Source organism: Alosa alosa, chromosome 13 (genome assembly GCF_017589495.1).
Source record: "Alosa alosa isolate M-15738 ecotype Scorff River chromosome 13, AALO_Geno_1.1, whole genome shotgun sequence".
Lineage (NCBI taxonomy): Eukaryota > Metazoa > Chordata > Actinopteri > Clupeiformes > Clupeidae > Alosa > Alosa alosa.
Genome location: NC_063201.1, coordinates 25,955,855 through 25,968,888, shown reverse-complemented (window position 1 = coordinate 25,968,888; position 13,034 = coordinate 25,955,855). Strand labels below are relative to the sequence as shown.

Here is a 13,034-nt window from a genome sequence, read left to right as displayed (position 1 = left end):
CCACATGCAGCTTTAAATTGCTTTCCATAACTTGGTTGAAAATAAAAGAAATCCATAAACAATACCTGATTGATCAACTGATTTGACATATTTAGTGAAGCACAGTCCTTTTGAGTGAAGTGATCATGAGATGTGACTCACCACAGTATTTACCACGCCTTAACTTTCTACACGCATACAAACAGAACAATGTAAAGCACCAAATAAACTCTACAAAGAAGTTGGAACAGGAAATATTTCAGATGAACGATTTCAATGGCTCATTTGCTTTGAAAAAAAAAAAACTGCATGGTAGGTCAGGCCTACTGCAAGGCTTTAAGGTATCAGGTCATAATACATTGATCCACCTTTTCTCCTGAGTTTACACTGACTATGTGTGTGTGTCATTAAATCAGCTCTGTCATGTACATAGTCCAGTTATATTGACCTTACTGAAATACTAGAGTATCTACCAGAATATCTTTTATCCTCATATTTGTCAAACAAATCACCCTCACCGTGGTGTTCTGTGTGTGGCAGTGAACACAGTTGTGCTTATCACGTTTCTGACATTGAACTGAACTAGTCTTACTGGTGAGGAGACTTTGGTTACCTTTTCTGTTGGAGCCTCCAACAGAAAAAATACTGGGGCATTACTGTAAAGTGCAGCTAAAATTGCAACTGTGTGAAGTCATATCCCTACATTACAGAATAGGAAAATGAGAACAATTACTTCAACGCTATCTTAAGGCCTCAAATGAAGCGTCCTGATCCTGAGGTCAATCACTAATTTTGGTTCCAGCAAAGGCTACATTTGATCATATTAAAAGACGGTTCCAGCACCTATAGACCATAAAGTGGACATCCAGCTTTCTAAACGAAACTGACATGCTTAAAACAATCCAACATAAGCTACATTGGTGTCTACACCACTCTGAACTCAGTGACCGTTTTGGGTTCACCAAGATATCATAGTGCTTCGATAACCAATTGACTAAAAAAGACTGCCAATGTAAACCGGGTTAGTAGTCGCGAATGGCGAAAGAACCCGGAAAAGCCAGAGGCGAAATGTGGCTGCCTGCGTTCTGAGAATAGCAAACAAAGCGATTCTGAGGTCAACTACAGATATTCTTAGAGATCCGTTTCACGAACACACCTCAATAAACAGACGTATTGCCCCATTTCTGAAGTAATAATGTGCGTCCAATAAACAAGCAACTCCCATCTGGTTGAAGCCAACGCTTGATAGATAGCCTACGTCTAAGAGCATAAACAAATGGCAAATGTGCTTACATTAGGCTAATATTTCTAATGCATGATTCTCGGGTGATTTTGGACAGGCTATTTCTAAGTGTAAGCATTTAAAGGCACAAGTTAACACCATGTTCCAAGCTTTTCAGAAAGACATTTAAATCAAACGCACACTTACAAATTTCTTTTGAATGATATTCCTCTTGGGTCTTTCCCTGCTCATTCTGCAATCCAGATTGTATTCGCTAAAGATTGGGTCGCCACATTAATTTTGATGTAGGCTACTATTTATGGTTCCGTTGTTATAACACGTGATAATTTAAATCCCGGGTAGCGATATGGCGAGGTAGACCGAGATTGTTTTATCCCTGTGTTCGATTATGCAGAATCAGAAATCGCTTAACGAAGATTCCAAAATATATATCCAAGAAGAGGAAAACCCGGTTCAACCAGAAAAATCACAACGGCATAGCATATCCACGATAAAGCATTTCAGGATCTTCCATTAGGGATACAAAAAGCGTCGTCAATCCTCCAGAAAGCGCAGCCCCGCAATCGCAGCAGTGTCCCCCTTGGTGGTTATATATCGTTAAATGTTACATTGTGTCGGGGTAGATGCTATAGCCTATATTTCGGTTAAAATTAAGTCCAGAGTTATTTGCCCGTTGTTATCAGATAATGTGCGAACTCCTCGGCACCAATGTTATTACGAACTGCTCGTGTCTTTCTTCGGCAGCACAGTCCTATCACAACCCATGACCACATTTCGCGGTAACTTTAAATGACTGCAACTTTACTGTCGACAATAAAATGCAAAAACACTATCCCCAATTTGTAGCCTTTATGATGACTACCTATATTCAGTAAACTAAGCGATGCTGTGTAAAAGGAGAGGATAGGTTATTTTGTCGCATATGCGGTAGCCGAAAGATATTAACAACCAAACATTAACATTCTGGATTGTTCAGATATCAGGTTACTTCAAACAGGGCAAGTGCCGTCAGTAAAGCCAGTTTGCAAAGCTAAAAGCATTAGTGATCAAAGGCCTTTTCCACAAGCAGAAACATTGCTGTCCCGGTGGTCTTGTGTGCTTTATATCAAGTTGCAAGAGGGGTAACTGTAATTTACTTCGCTTGCGAGGTAGCCTAGCACTTCGTTCAAAATAGCGCATGCAGGCCTTTTAGCAGGACTGCCAAGCTCATATTGTTACACGGTGACCTTCCTGTGAACAGTGGTCTAACTATATTCTATTAACTAGCCTACACAATTCAGAAGATATGAAGCCCATCAAAATGTTTCAGTTGGGGTTTTTTGTAATGCAATCTTCAGCCAGTTTGTGGCTGGATCTTGCCTTTGAGGCAAGGCAGGCCAATACCACAAAAACATACAGCACAACTGACCCAAAAAAAAAAAAAAAAAAAAAACATTTAAAGATGAGGGCCTGGAAAGAATCATTGAAACGAATGGAACATGCGCACAATGGCATTGTTGCGTAAAACTTAATTTATATTTGAAATATTATATAAATTATGACATATTTTTAAACAAGTATAGAGTAGGCCTATATATTCCAAGTTTATTATGCCTTTCTCATTCCAAGCTTGAGATTCATGAATTGAAGAGGCAGATTTACCCAACTCTGTTTGGGTGGTTGGGACCATGATAACAATTTCCCCTTGATATAGCCTACTGGGGCAATATGTCAGCAAACTATACATGTCTATTACAATACTAATATCTTAAATGACTCTCGAGTATCACAGATATCACACAAAATATATGAGTTGTCTGCTGTTTTTATCTTTTTGAATGCCTTTATAACCTTGAAATATGTTTTTTAAATGTTTATAAATGTCCAGGGAAATGGATTGATTAAATCAAAACAGCATCTTACCAACATGTTTTTCTTTCAAATGTTCCCAATAACTGCAACATGAAAGAAGAGCAAACATCTGTCTTCATTGACACCAAACATAGGCAATAATTTGAGTCAAGTGTCCCCATGCCCCACAATAACATTGGAAATACTCACATTCTGGCAATGTAAGGTCTGGCAATGTTTCAATCCTTTATAGGCGTAGTTCTAATTAAAAGACCTCCATTTTGAATGAAGTGATATAGCCTTTATTAAAGGTGCAGTCAGCGATTGTACAGGAAGTTGTGTTTGTTAACATTATTAGCAGACACTTTTCCCCCTAAAACAATGTACATTACATTTTAACCAAGGACCAAAGGAAACACACCTGGGAAGTAGCTCACCCCTCCCTTCAGTATTTCCCGAGAAACTCAACACAGGGTTTCATTTTTGTTTGAGGGATAGACTGCACCCAATTTGTTTGTTTCCAGTTCTTGGGGCCTAGTGGGCTGCCTAAAGAGGCCGGCTTTCTTACAGTGCACTCACTGAATGGGCAGCTAGCAGGTGTTGAGATGATTGCTGAATGTGACAAAATAAATGTAATGGCTTGAAATCACACATGATCAGTGACTGTGCCTTTAAGCATGATTGTTATCACGGTCACATTTCATAGATCAGTAAAGTAACAAATGGACAACTGTAGAATTCCATTCCACTGACACAATAGTTTAATTGCTTTGTAACAAAGGGGACCCCCTTTTCTAGGGAGAGTACCAACCCTAGTGCAATCTGAGTCCTCAAGGATTATACCAAGCCCCTCTCCATGGTAATCTAAGGATTATTTCTAAAAATAAATGCTTAATTCAGCCATGCTGGCACAGGGGATTGGGGAGATGTGGAATTCCTCCACTTATCTCATCTGAATGTACAGACGGGTCTGAACCATATCTCTCCATCACACAACATCTGCATGTGGCCCATATAGGGAAGGGGTGGTTTTGCTGCAGAAGATGGAGGTATAGATTCTTAGATGCAAAGCGAAAAAGTAATTTAGTGTTCATACAAGAAAGGGGAGCACTTTTTCCATAATGCACAGCATTGCAGAACGCTGTGTGTAAATGACATCTGTTTAGTTCTAATACTGGTGTATGTCTGATGTCACACTCCAGTAGTCTGTGCACTGTGTGTTCAGTGTTGAGACAGGGGAGGACCCAAGGGAGACGTCTCGCTTTTTAAAACTCCGAAGTGACAAATAAAACTCTCTAATCCCCACTCCCCTTTACACACACTTTCTCTCTCTCTCTCTCTCTCTCTCACACACACACACACACACACACTCTCTCTCTCTCTCACACACACACACACACACACACACACACAGCTAAACTACTAATGTTTTTGTTACTGTTTTTTACAATTGCTAAAACCCTAAACTCCATTCTCTGAAAGAAATTATCAATTGCCAGAACACATTTCTTGAATCGATCACTCTTTTGTCAAAACCATAAACAGTTTTCACATATAAAACACAATTTGGAGATCCCATAGACTCTTTTTGCAAAACTCTTTCATTGTGATGCACTTGTGATGCATGGTAACCACAAGTGGCAAAAGAGAAACACAAAGAAAGCACAAATGCCACATGTTAAACACAATGACTCAAAATTGATCACACTTGTTTCAAATTCTGTGACACAATTCCATTATAAGTTTGGAGTGTAAACATGCTGCTGAACAGTGCAGGTTCAACAATGGACACAAACTATCAGTGAGGCATTCAGAGTACACTAGGCTGTAGACTGCAATACTTAACATTTACAGTACTGAAATGCCTGTCAGTTTTTCACAATTGTGAAACCTTCCACCCTTTTCTCAAAACTGTAAACACAAACCCCCATACTCAATACTTTATTTTCACTGGATTTACAGTAAATGTTGAATCCACTGAGTTATGAAATCTTTTTGCTTTGTTTTGTTTTTTAGATGCAAAATGCAAAAATTACTGTAAACAATGACAATTTCTCCTGGAGCTATATGAGCTGCTATGAACACTGTTTTCCATGTTTTGATGTATACACATATGTGTGTAATGACTGCTCAGTAGTGTTTTCATTTTGACTGATTTGTGAGATGATCTGAAAACAGTGTTTGGTTTTGAGTACAGGTAGGCCTATAACTGTTTTGAGACGATTGTTCAGTTTTGCAGAGGTTGTCAGAGGTTTTGTGAATGTGAGATTCGGGGTTTGTGTTTACAGTTTTGAGAAAAGGGTAAAAGGTTTCAAAAATGTGTTCTAGCAATTGTGAAAAACTATAATCACGTTAGATGTTTGTGAAAGACAAATTAATGTCAGGTATAGAGAATTTCACAGGCAGTTTTCCACCGGAGACACTGGAATCATAGAATCAATGTAGGCTATAGGCCCTACGATAGATTTGTATTTGCATAACACTTTTTTGTAAGGGGGATCACAGCCAAATAGCTTTATATAAAATCCTGGAACACAAAAAGAGAGCTAGTACTGCATTATTGCAATCTGAAAGTTACAACGAGCCTTTTATGGTCACAGGCCTGACTACGTGACCCATTGACTTTCTACATATAGACACTAACACAACTTTAACTTCATGTTTTTTTAATCCTTTCTCCCACAGCACCGTCCCATACGACAACCCAACCAGAAATCAGCAATGTTTTTGTTTTGTTTTCCTCATGGACTAGTTATCCCAATCTACCACGCTGTCAACCTGTACACGGATATTCCTCTCATTGTACTGACAATTGATACATGATAATAACAATGACAACACTGACACACTGACACGGATACTGTTATAGTGCTCGGTGCATGTAACAGTATCTTATTCTTTGTGTTATAAGTTTCACAAGTCCTTCATGGAGGAGCCTTTCATTAAAGACACAATGAGGAATTTCTACTCAATATTCAGTCAAAACAGTACATCTCATAGCAGCAGATCTCTAGAAGGTCTAGAATGTCTAATATCCCCCGGTCTAGAATGTAATTTAAGGATTTCTCCAGTATCTAATGGAATGCATTTAAGGAGATCTCATGACTCCATTTGAAACAGCAGTGCCTTTTGCTTTTAAAAGGACAACACAATGTATCCTCTATCTGGCCTTGTGTCACGTATGAAATGCACTAGAGAATAGAAGCCTTTATCCATGTGATAGACAATAACATAATTGACAGCATCATTTTTGTGGAAGAGCTTTAGAAATGCAGGCCACAATAGTATTTGATGATTCAAGCATTTTTCCTAGTGAAATAAATACATTTGAGTAGCATTTTGACATTTGTCTCAAAGAGTTTTTCGTGAAACTAGGGATCTGCCATTTGGGCCAGAAGACTGACAGTCTTGCATCACCTGGGTATGGCTACACAATTTTATTCAGGGGAGATAAAACGTCCGATGGGGAGCTGATAAAGCCGAAGCTTGTCGCCCTGACCCAGTCCCTGCTGTGTATGTCCCAGAATCGCAAACTTGTTTTTTATCTTGTTCTTTATCCTTATTTTCGCTTCCTCTACTGGAGGCGTCAGAAAGAGCTTTGTGATGCCTCACGTACCATAGCTCTGAAAATTACCCCCCTCTTTGCTCCCACCACCACCTCAGGTATTTCACTCTCCAGATGAATACAGAAAGTATATTCAAATTTGATCATCAGCCTCACGTGCACTCTGAGGATAATTATTTTTCAGCAAGAAAATCATACATGTGTCATCTTGTATTTTTGTAGCGTATAAACACGACTATGTTTACATGGCAAATGTTATCCCCTGTGATTTTGTCTGTGCTTTGTTTTGCTGGTGGCAAAGTGTAGGGGTGGGATTATCTTTCAACCCTGAGCCCACAGCCAGATGGGTTGTCTTTAATTGGCGGAAGGAATGTTATAAATAAACTGTGGAGGTATCAGGGACGAATCACAGCACGAGAAAATCCAGTCATAGATATAACAGCCAAGGACAGGAGAGCCTTGTCTACCTGCCAGGGATTGTCAGTGGTAAGATGAAAGGCCTTGGGAGACACCAGGGCAATGCCCGACTATGCTAATATACATGCTCATGTGCTCATATATATATATACTGCTAAAAAAAAAAAGGGAACACTTACAGTTTTTCACAATTGCTAAAACCCTCTTCTCCTTTCTCAAACTACATTCACAGAATGTCTGACAGACAGTTCTTGCAAAATCAAAAAATCACCAACACCAAACAATGTCAGAGCACTGTGCACTGAGCACAGAGTACAGACCAATGTGTGATTAAAGTGCTCCCTTATTTTTTTTTTAGCTGTGTGTATATATATAATTTATTTACCAGTACTTATGTATTTATTATTTTTTTTAAAAAAGGTAATAAACATGGGCCAACCAATGGCTGTGTAAACCTGTAAGCCATTTGAAGTTGCATGATCTAGAGCAAGATTATATGGCACATAGCCACAACCTTATTACACAGACAGAAATGGAAAAAACGGGAGAAAATCTGGCCCACATTTTTCACAGTTCGTCGGCTCAGGGCTAAATAATAGGATCTCCAATATGAGAGTTTTTAAACAGCAAGGATAATGGGTCACTCTACAGGTCAAGATATTAATTACAGTAATCATGCTACATGCTGGCTCTGAACATTCGGAGAGGATATATGGTCAGGGAATTAGACTCAGAATAAGACCCTGCAGACGCAAAGGATCTTTTATGGTGTGCCAATATAGGCATTAACACAAGGACAGATATGTTTATTAATTGAATGGATAAAACAAGCAGCGTAACTTATCTGAATAGACATGCCATAAAAGATTTTTGTCTGAAAATTCGACAAGTAAGCGGTGTCTTAGCAGGAACTCCTCAAGTGACTCAGCAATTGATCCAGTGGGCGTATAACTGAACTGTTTCACTGTATGCAGTATTAGTAAGACTTCTTTGAAGTATTCAACAAGGCATCAAACCCATAATTATTATGATGGGATTTTTCTCCATGACCAACACTCAGTCATGTAATTATCTGCAGAGAATTAATTCTTTGTCAAATATAAAGACTTGAAATGAAACAAAAAATGTCCCCCTGCTTCCTGTTTTTCCTCATTTGCTGCGACCAGCTGAATTAGGCCTGGCAATGCCCACTTTAACAGTCACAGTGGGTTTTTCCGGACCAGCAGTCTTTGTTTAGGCTGATTTGGATCTTCTGCTAATGTAGTCAGCATGACCGTATGGACCAAAGGTGCTCGATTAATGCCTCCTGCCCTGGGTGCATCTGGGCCCAGACCACTTGCAAAAACATCCTCGTCTTCCTTTATTTCTCACATTTATTTTAAAAATGAGACGGTGCATGGTGTTCCAGTGTCTAAGCATTCATAACAGGGCACACTTGGAGTGTATTATTATGGGGTATTATTATGGGATATAGAGCTACTGTAATTCAATTGGATGCGGCCAGTACTGGCAGTTGGTGTGTATGTGTGTTTGTGTGCACATGTGCGAGTGTGTGTGTGTGTGTGTGTGTGTGTGTGTGTGTGTGTGCCCCTGACACTGACTCGCTGAGTCTGGGCAGAAACAGATTAGCAGATGGGAGCGCTGGGAGAGCCGCGCACTCCCCACAGACTCCGCTAGACGTCCAACCAACACCTCAGCTTCTGTGGTGGTGAAAAGCCTAGCGTCTCCCTCAGATGACATTGTGCACCATGCTTGTTGCTGTTTTAACAGTGATCCACATTGTTCTCACAGCCTCTGTTTTGCTGCTATCTGTCTATCTTTTACAGTCTGCAAAAGAGGCCACCAAGTATTGCTGCATGGTTTTAAACTTTTAAAACTTTCCTTAAGGAGTCTATCCGTCTGAGACTTTTAAAGGTTTGCACCTGGATGCTGAAGGACATAAGCCTGCAAATCCCTTCCCCTATAACCAGTTCAGTCAGCAGCACTAAGTAGAAGTGTCTGAGTTACCTATAGCTCTGACTATAATGACTGCAGGTCAGACAAGCATGGATAGGCAGGGGGACCTTTATGAAAAAGCCCATTGCTGCTGTGGGGCCCAAATTTGGGGAGGCAGTCATGGAGATCACTGAGAGAGAACCACTGGCCCAGAGGTGGAGTCAACCACTGATCTAGAATTTGTATCCACTGACAGTGCTTTTAGAAATGCAGATTTCATATGTGTAGGCCTACACACTGACAGACAAATGTTGTAATAATTAAATAATAAAATGTGATATTCAGTATTTGCCAAGTAGATTAGTTGGAAATTAATCTGAAAACAGACATTTCATGTGGCAGTTGCCTCTCTGGAATTATTTTTAACATAGTAGTTTTATGCCCTCTACTGGCTTTCTTTTGACATGTAAAGATGGACGATTTGACAGTGGATGTTAAAGTAGGTAACTCCAGAGAATGTCTAATAAGGGGCTCTGGTAACTCGGATTTGAGCATGAATAGGACTAGACAGATAGAATATTGAAATAAACAATATAGGCTAGGCCTATTATTTGTTACTCGTTGTCACATGGTTGTTAGCTGGTAATCCTAAACGCTAGCCAATGGTAAATGTAATAATGCTCGTGGGACTTACGTTTCCAGTGTCTGCCTATGTGATAGTTTAACTCACTAAATTAGGCTAGATTGCTGCAATAATTGACTTCGGTTGCACTGTACGCACACATTTCGCAGGTCAATGTTCGCGGCAATCAGTGAATCGGTGCGGGATTAACAGCGTCTGGAAGACATGACAAAATGAGTCTCGTGTCTTTCAGTCAAAGATTGTTAAGGCGGACAATCTTTGTTTCAGTGTACAGTTGGTTCCTTGGCTGGTTAGAGGCTCGCGTTGCATGTATTCACAGTTGGTGAGAACATAAATTGAAACTGCATGCTTATCCACGTCAGAAAAAGATTATTCTATATTGCTAAGAACTTAAAATGTGCACTTACTTTGCATAACCTTCATAGCCTAAGCAGAATAAGAATGTTGACTATAACGATAGATATCTATACCTATAGGCTATGTTAACTTTGTGTGAACTAGCTTTTGAATGAACTGTTGTCTTCCATCATGTCATGTTGGTCAGCAGACCAAGCTGTAGAGTCTAGTCAACATTATAACTCAGAGACAGTAAAATGTAGGCTTCAAGTCATTCAAGTTATCTTGAATCATAATCAAGGCACTGTGACTGACTGACCCCATTCCTATACAGGCTATGGCGAAACCATGCATATTAGCCACCAAGTTGGGTGCACCAGGAGGAATATACCAGTGTTATGCACCTTGCATTGAGAAGCACTTCACGATAATTCCCCAAGAGGAATTTGTTCAGAAGAGAAACAGCCTCGCTGACAACATCCAAGCAGTGTTTGTGTGGGGAGGTGCTCTGAAAGTTGACAGTGATCTCTTACAATCACTGCCCAATCTCAAGGTGGTAGTGAATGGTGGAGTAGGTGTTGACCATTTGGACGTGCCACTGATCAACAGCTTTGGGGTAAAAGTTTGCAACACCCCTGACGTTGTTGACAATGCCACCGCAGATATTGGCATGGGATTGATGCTGGCATCTGCAAGAAAAATTCTGGAGGGTAAGGTGTACAAAACATCAACATTCTGTATTTTACAGTTTGTCATGAACATGACTGAATCTGTACTTTCTTCTCTGCTTTCAGGCCATAACTTTTCAGTTTCCCATGACACAGAGGATTTGCCGGAAAGTTCAATGGGCACAGATGTTAGTGGTGCCACACTGGGAATCATCGGAATGGGTCGAATTGGATATAAGGTGGCCAAAAGAGCCTCTGCATTTGATATGAAACTCCTGTATCACAATAGAAAACAGAGGTATGCAGTATTGCCTCATCATCTTTAGCCTAAGTTAGGTTAAATATTGTCCGGATGGTTAGTGACAGCTACTCTGTGTGTTAGGCCACTCAGTACATTCATTACTTTTCAACTGTAGTAAGTCACACACTTACTGCCATTTTGATTTATTTTCTTGTGCTCTGGGCAGTCACACAGCCCAAAGATTGAGAACATTTGAGCAGTTTATAGTGTTGCACAATAGTGCAAAGGTTTATTGTGTCAAGAAATAAAAATGCTGCCTAAAATACACATCTTAGGCTATGTAATTCTGAAGGCACAATCAACCCTCAGAGTGTCCCAAAATTAGGCCCTAAAATAAACAAATTCATCAAATACCCACCACCACATCCAATCAGCACGCATATTCAAGAATATTGAGAAATGTTACATTTGTACCATTTCAGAGTAACAGGATTAAATCTTGAAGTATATTATGCTTTGAAGAATTTTCGTTTTGTGAGAAGATGGCTAACCTCACCTTCAAAAGTAGTTAGCCGTTCAGTGTGTTGCATGATTCAAGGGCGTAGGTTTGGTCTCAGCTTTGGTAGGGACACAACAACCATCACCTGGAGAGGTGCACTTTATGAGGACACATTGGAATGAATATGACTTCACAAAAAAAATAATACGAATGAGCTCGCTGAAATGTTGGTAGGGACAACTTTGTCATCTCAAAATATTGGTATGGAGGACATGTCCATATGCAAACCTACGCCCTCAGTGTGATTTGTCTACGGTGTCCAATCACATGCTTGCTGTGACCCCTACAGGCCAGAGCAAGAGGAGTGGGCAGTAGGGGCCACATACTGTGCCAAGATGGAGGACCTCCTGAGGAGTGCGGACTTTGTCATGGTGGTGGTGAATTTGTCCCCGCAGACACACAAGCTGATCGGAGCGAAAGAGTTGGCCATGATGAAGCCCACAGCCACCCTGGTCAACATCAGCCGAGGTTAGCAGAAACATTGAGCTTACTCATCATTACTTTCATCAGCCCCATTCTCTGGGTGTGTTTAGAAAAACCTTGGAGTAAAGTAGCGCATTCTGGAGAGTGCCATGCACAAGCCTGGCACATAGTGTGTAGTTCCCAGGCTTATGAATACGTGCACATTGTGTTTTTCACTCAAGGGGAATAGACAGCATCAAGAATTGATATGTGGATGTACAGACTCTGAGTTGTATAACCTCCATGCTATGTTCCTGATACAGGATTGGTTGTTGACCAGGATGCGCTCGTGGATGCCCTGCAGAAAAAAGCTATCGCTGCTGCTGCTCTTGATGTCACATACCCAGAGCCACTACCCAGGTCAGCACCAGGATATTCAGTATGTCTAGTTAATCTGCATTTTAAATATACAACATAGCTTCATAACAAATTTAAATGCAAATGGCAAGGTTCAGAGTTTTGCTTGCAGTCCCATATCAAAAGCTTGCCTTTGCTGCTAATATGCATGGTATAATACATAGTCTTCGGGTCATCATCGGACACTACGTCCTGACAGGGCGAACAGGACCCCTTTGCTGTTTATATACAGTATGTGTGTTGTTTATATCTGCCTTGTAATGGCACTTGTTATGATCCACAGAGGCCACCCACTTCTCTCCTTCCCCAATGTGATTGTGCTGCCTCACATTGGTACTCACACCCGGGAGACGTCGGGGGTTATGGTGGAGAGGATGGTTACAAACGCTCTAGCTGCTCTCAGTGGTGGCGCACCTCCAGATGAAGTGAAAGTGTAGGACTGTAAGCTGTTAGCTAAACAGACACTGGAATTGAATGTGCACAAGCACATTTTGACCACCATCCACCGGATGCGTTAATATTCCTCCAAATCATGGTTCTCTCTAGATTCATCCACTTGTAGTCTTGATTTATCTTGTAGGCTTAACCTATTCTTTCGAGAGAGTCAAAGTGATAATGTATGATTATGTAAGTCCCAACAATTCTGCAATGAAATGTGTTATTATTTTCATATTCTGATGAAAAAGCACAATATATGCCTTTCTCTTGAAAACACCACTAATATATGTATACTACACGTTTATAAGTATAATAGTAGGCTTCTTAATTCACATTTTGCAATAAAAATCTAAATAGACTA

General features: G+C 40.3%; 2 protein-coding genes across 4 annotated transcripts in view; one reads left to right on the top strand and one right to left on the bottom strand.

Moving 5' to 3' along the window:
• jarid2a (jumonji, AT rich interactive domain 2a) overlaps window positions 1-1,977 on the bottom strand; it is a 38,123-nt gene extending 36,146 nt beyond the window's left edge. For both annotated transcript variants that reach the window (XM_048260160.1, XM_048260161.1), the window contains exon 1: window positions 1,409-1,977. In XM_048260160.1, coding sequence (XP_048116117.1) covers window positions 1,409-1,453 — 45 coding nt within the window. In that variant the 5' untranslated portion in view covers window positions 1,454-1,977. The remainder of the gene's footprint in view (window positions 1-1,408) is intronic.
• Window positions 1,978-9,766: 7,789 nt separating this feature from the next.
• Window positions 9,767-13,032, top strand: zgc:136493 (uncharacterized protein LOC692276 homolog). 2 transcript variants are annotated; one of them, XM_048261870.1, is made up of 6 exons: window positions 9,767-9,934; window positions 10,283-10,658; window positions 10,743-10,914; window positions 11,706-11,884; window positions 12,142-12,257; window positions 12,519-13,032. In XM_048261870.1, exons 1-6 carry the CDS (start codon window positions 9,920-9,922, stop codon window positions 12,657-12,659), a joined length of 999 nt encoding a protein of 332 aa, XP_048117827.1. In that variant the 5' UTR covers window positions 9,767-9,919; the 3' UTR covers window positions 12,660-13,032. The 2 variants fall into 2 exon arrangements, with proteins under 2 accessions (XP_048117827.1, XP_048117828.1); XM_048261871.1 differs by having other exon boundaries at window positions 9,772-9,934; window positions 12,142-12,238.
• Window positions 13,033-13,034: the final 2 nt, after the last annotated feature.

Excerpts from the sequence above, each read along its gene's own strand:
- zgc:136493 (XM_048261870.1), top strand. Across the intron at positions 10,659-10,742 it reads TGCAAGAAAAATTCTGGAGG|GCCATAACTTTTCAGTTTCC; the intron begins GTAAGGTGTACA and ends CTCTGCTTTCAG. Across the intron at positions 11,885-12,141 it reads CCTGGTCAACATCAGCCGAG|GATTGGTTGTTGACCAGGAT; the intron begins GTTAGCAGAAAC and ends TTCCTGATACAG.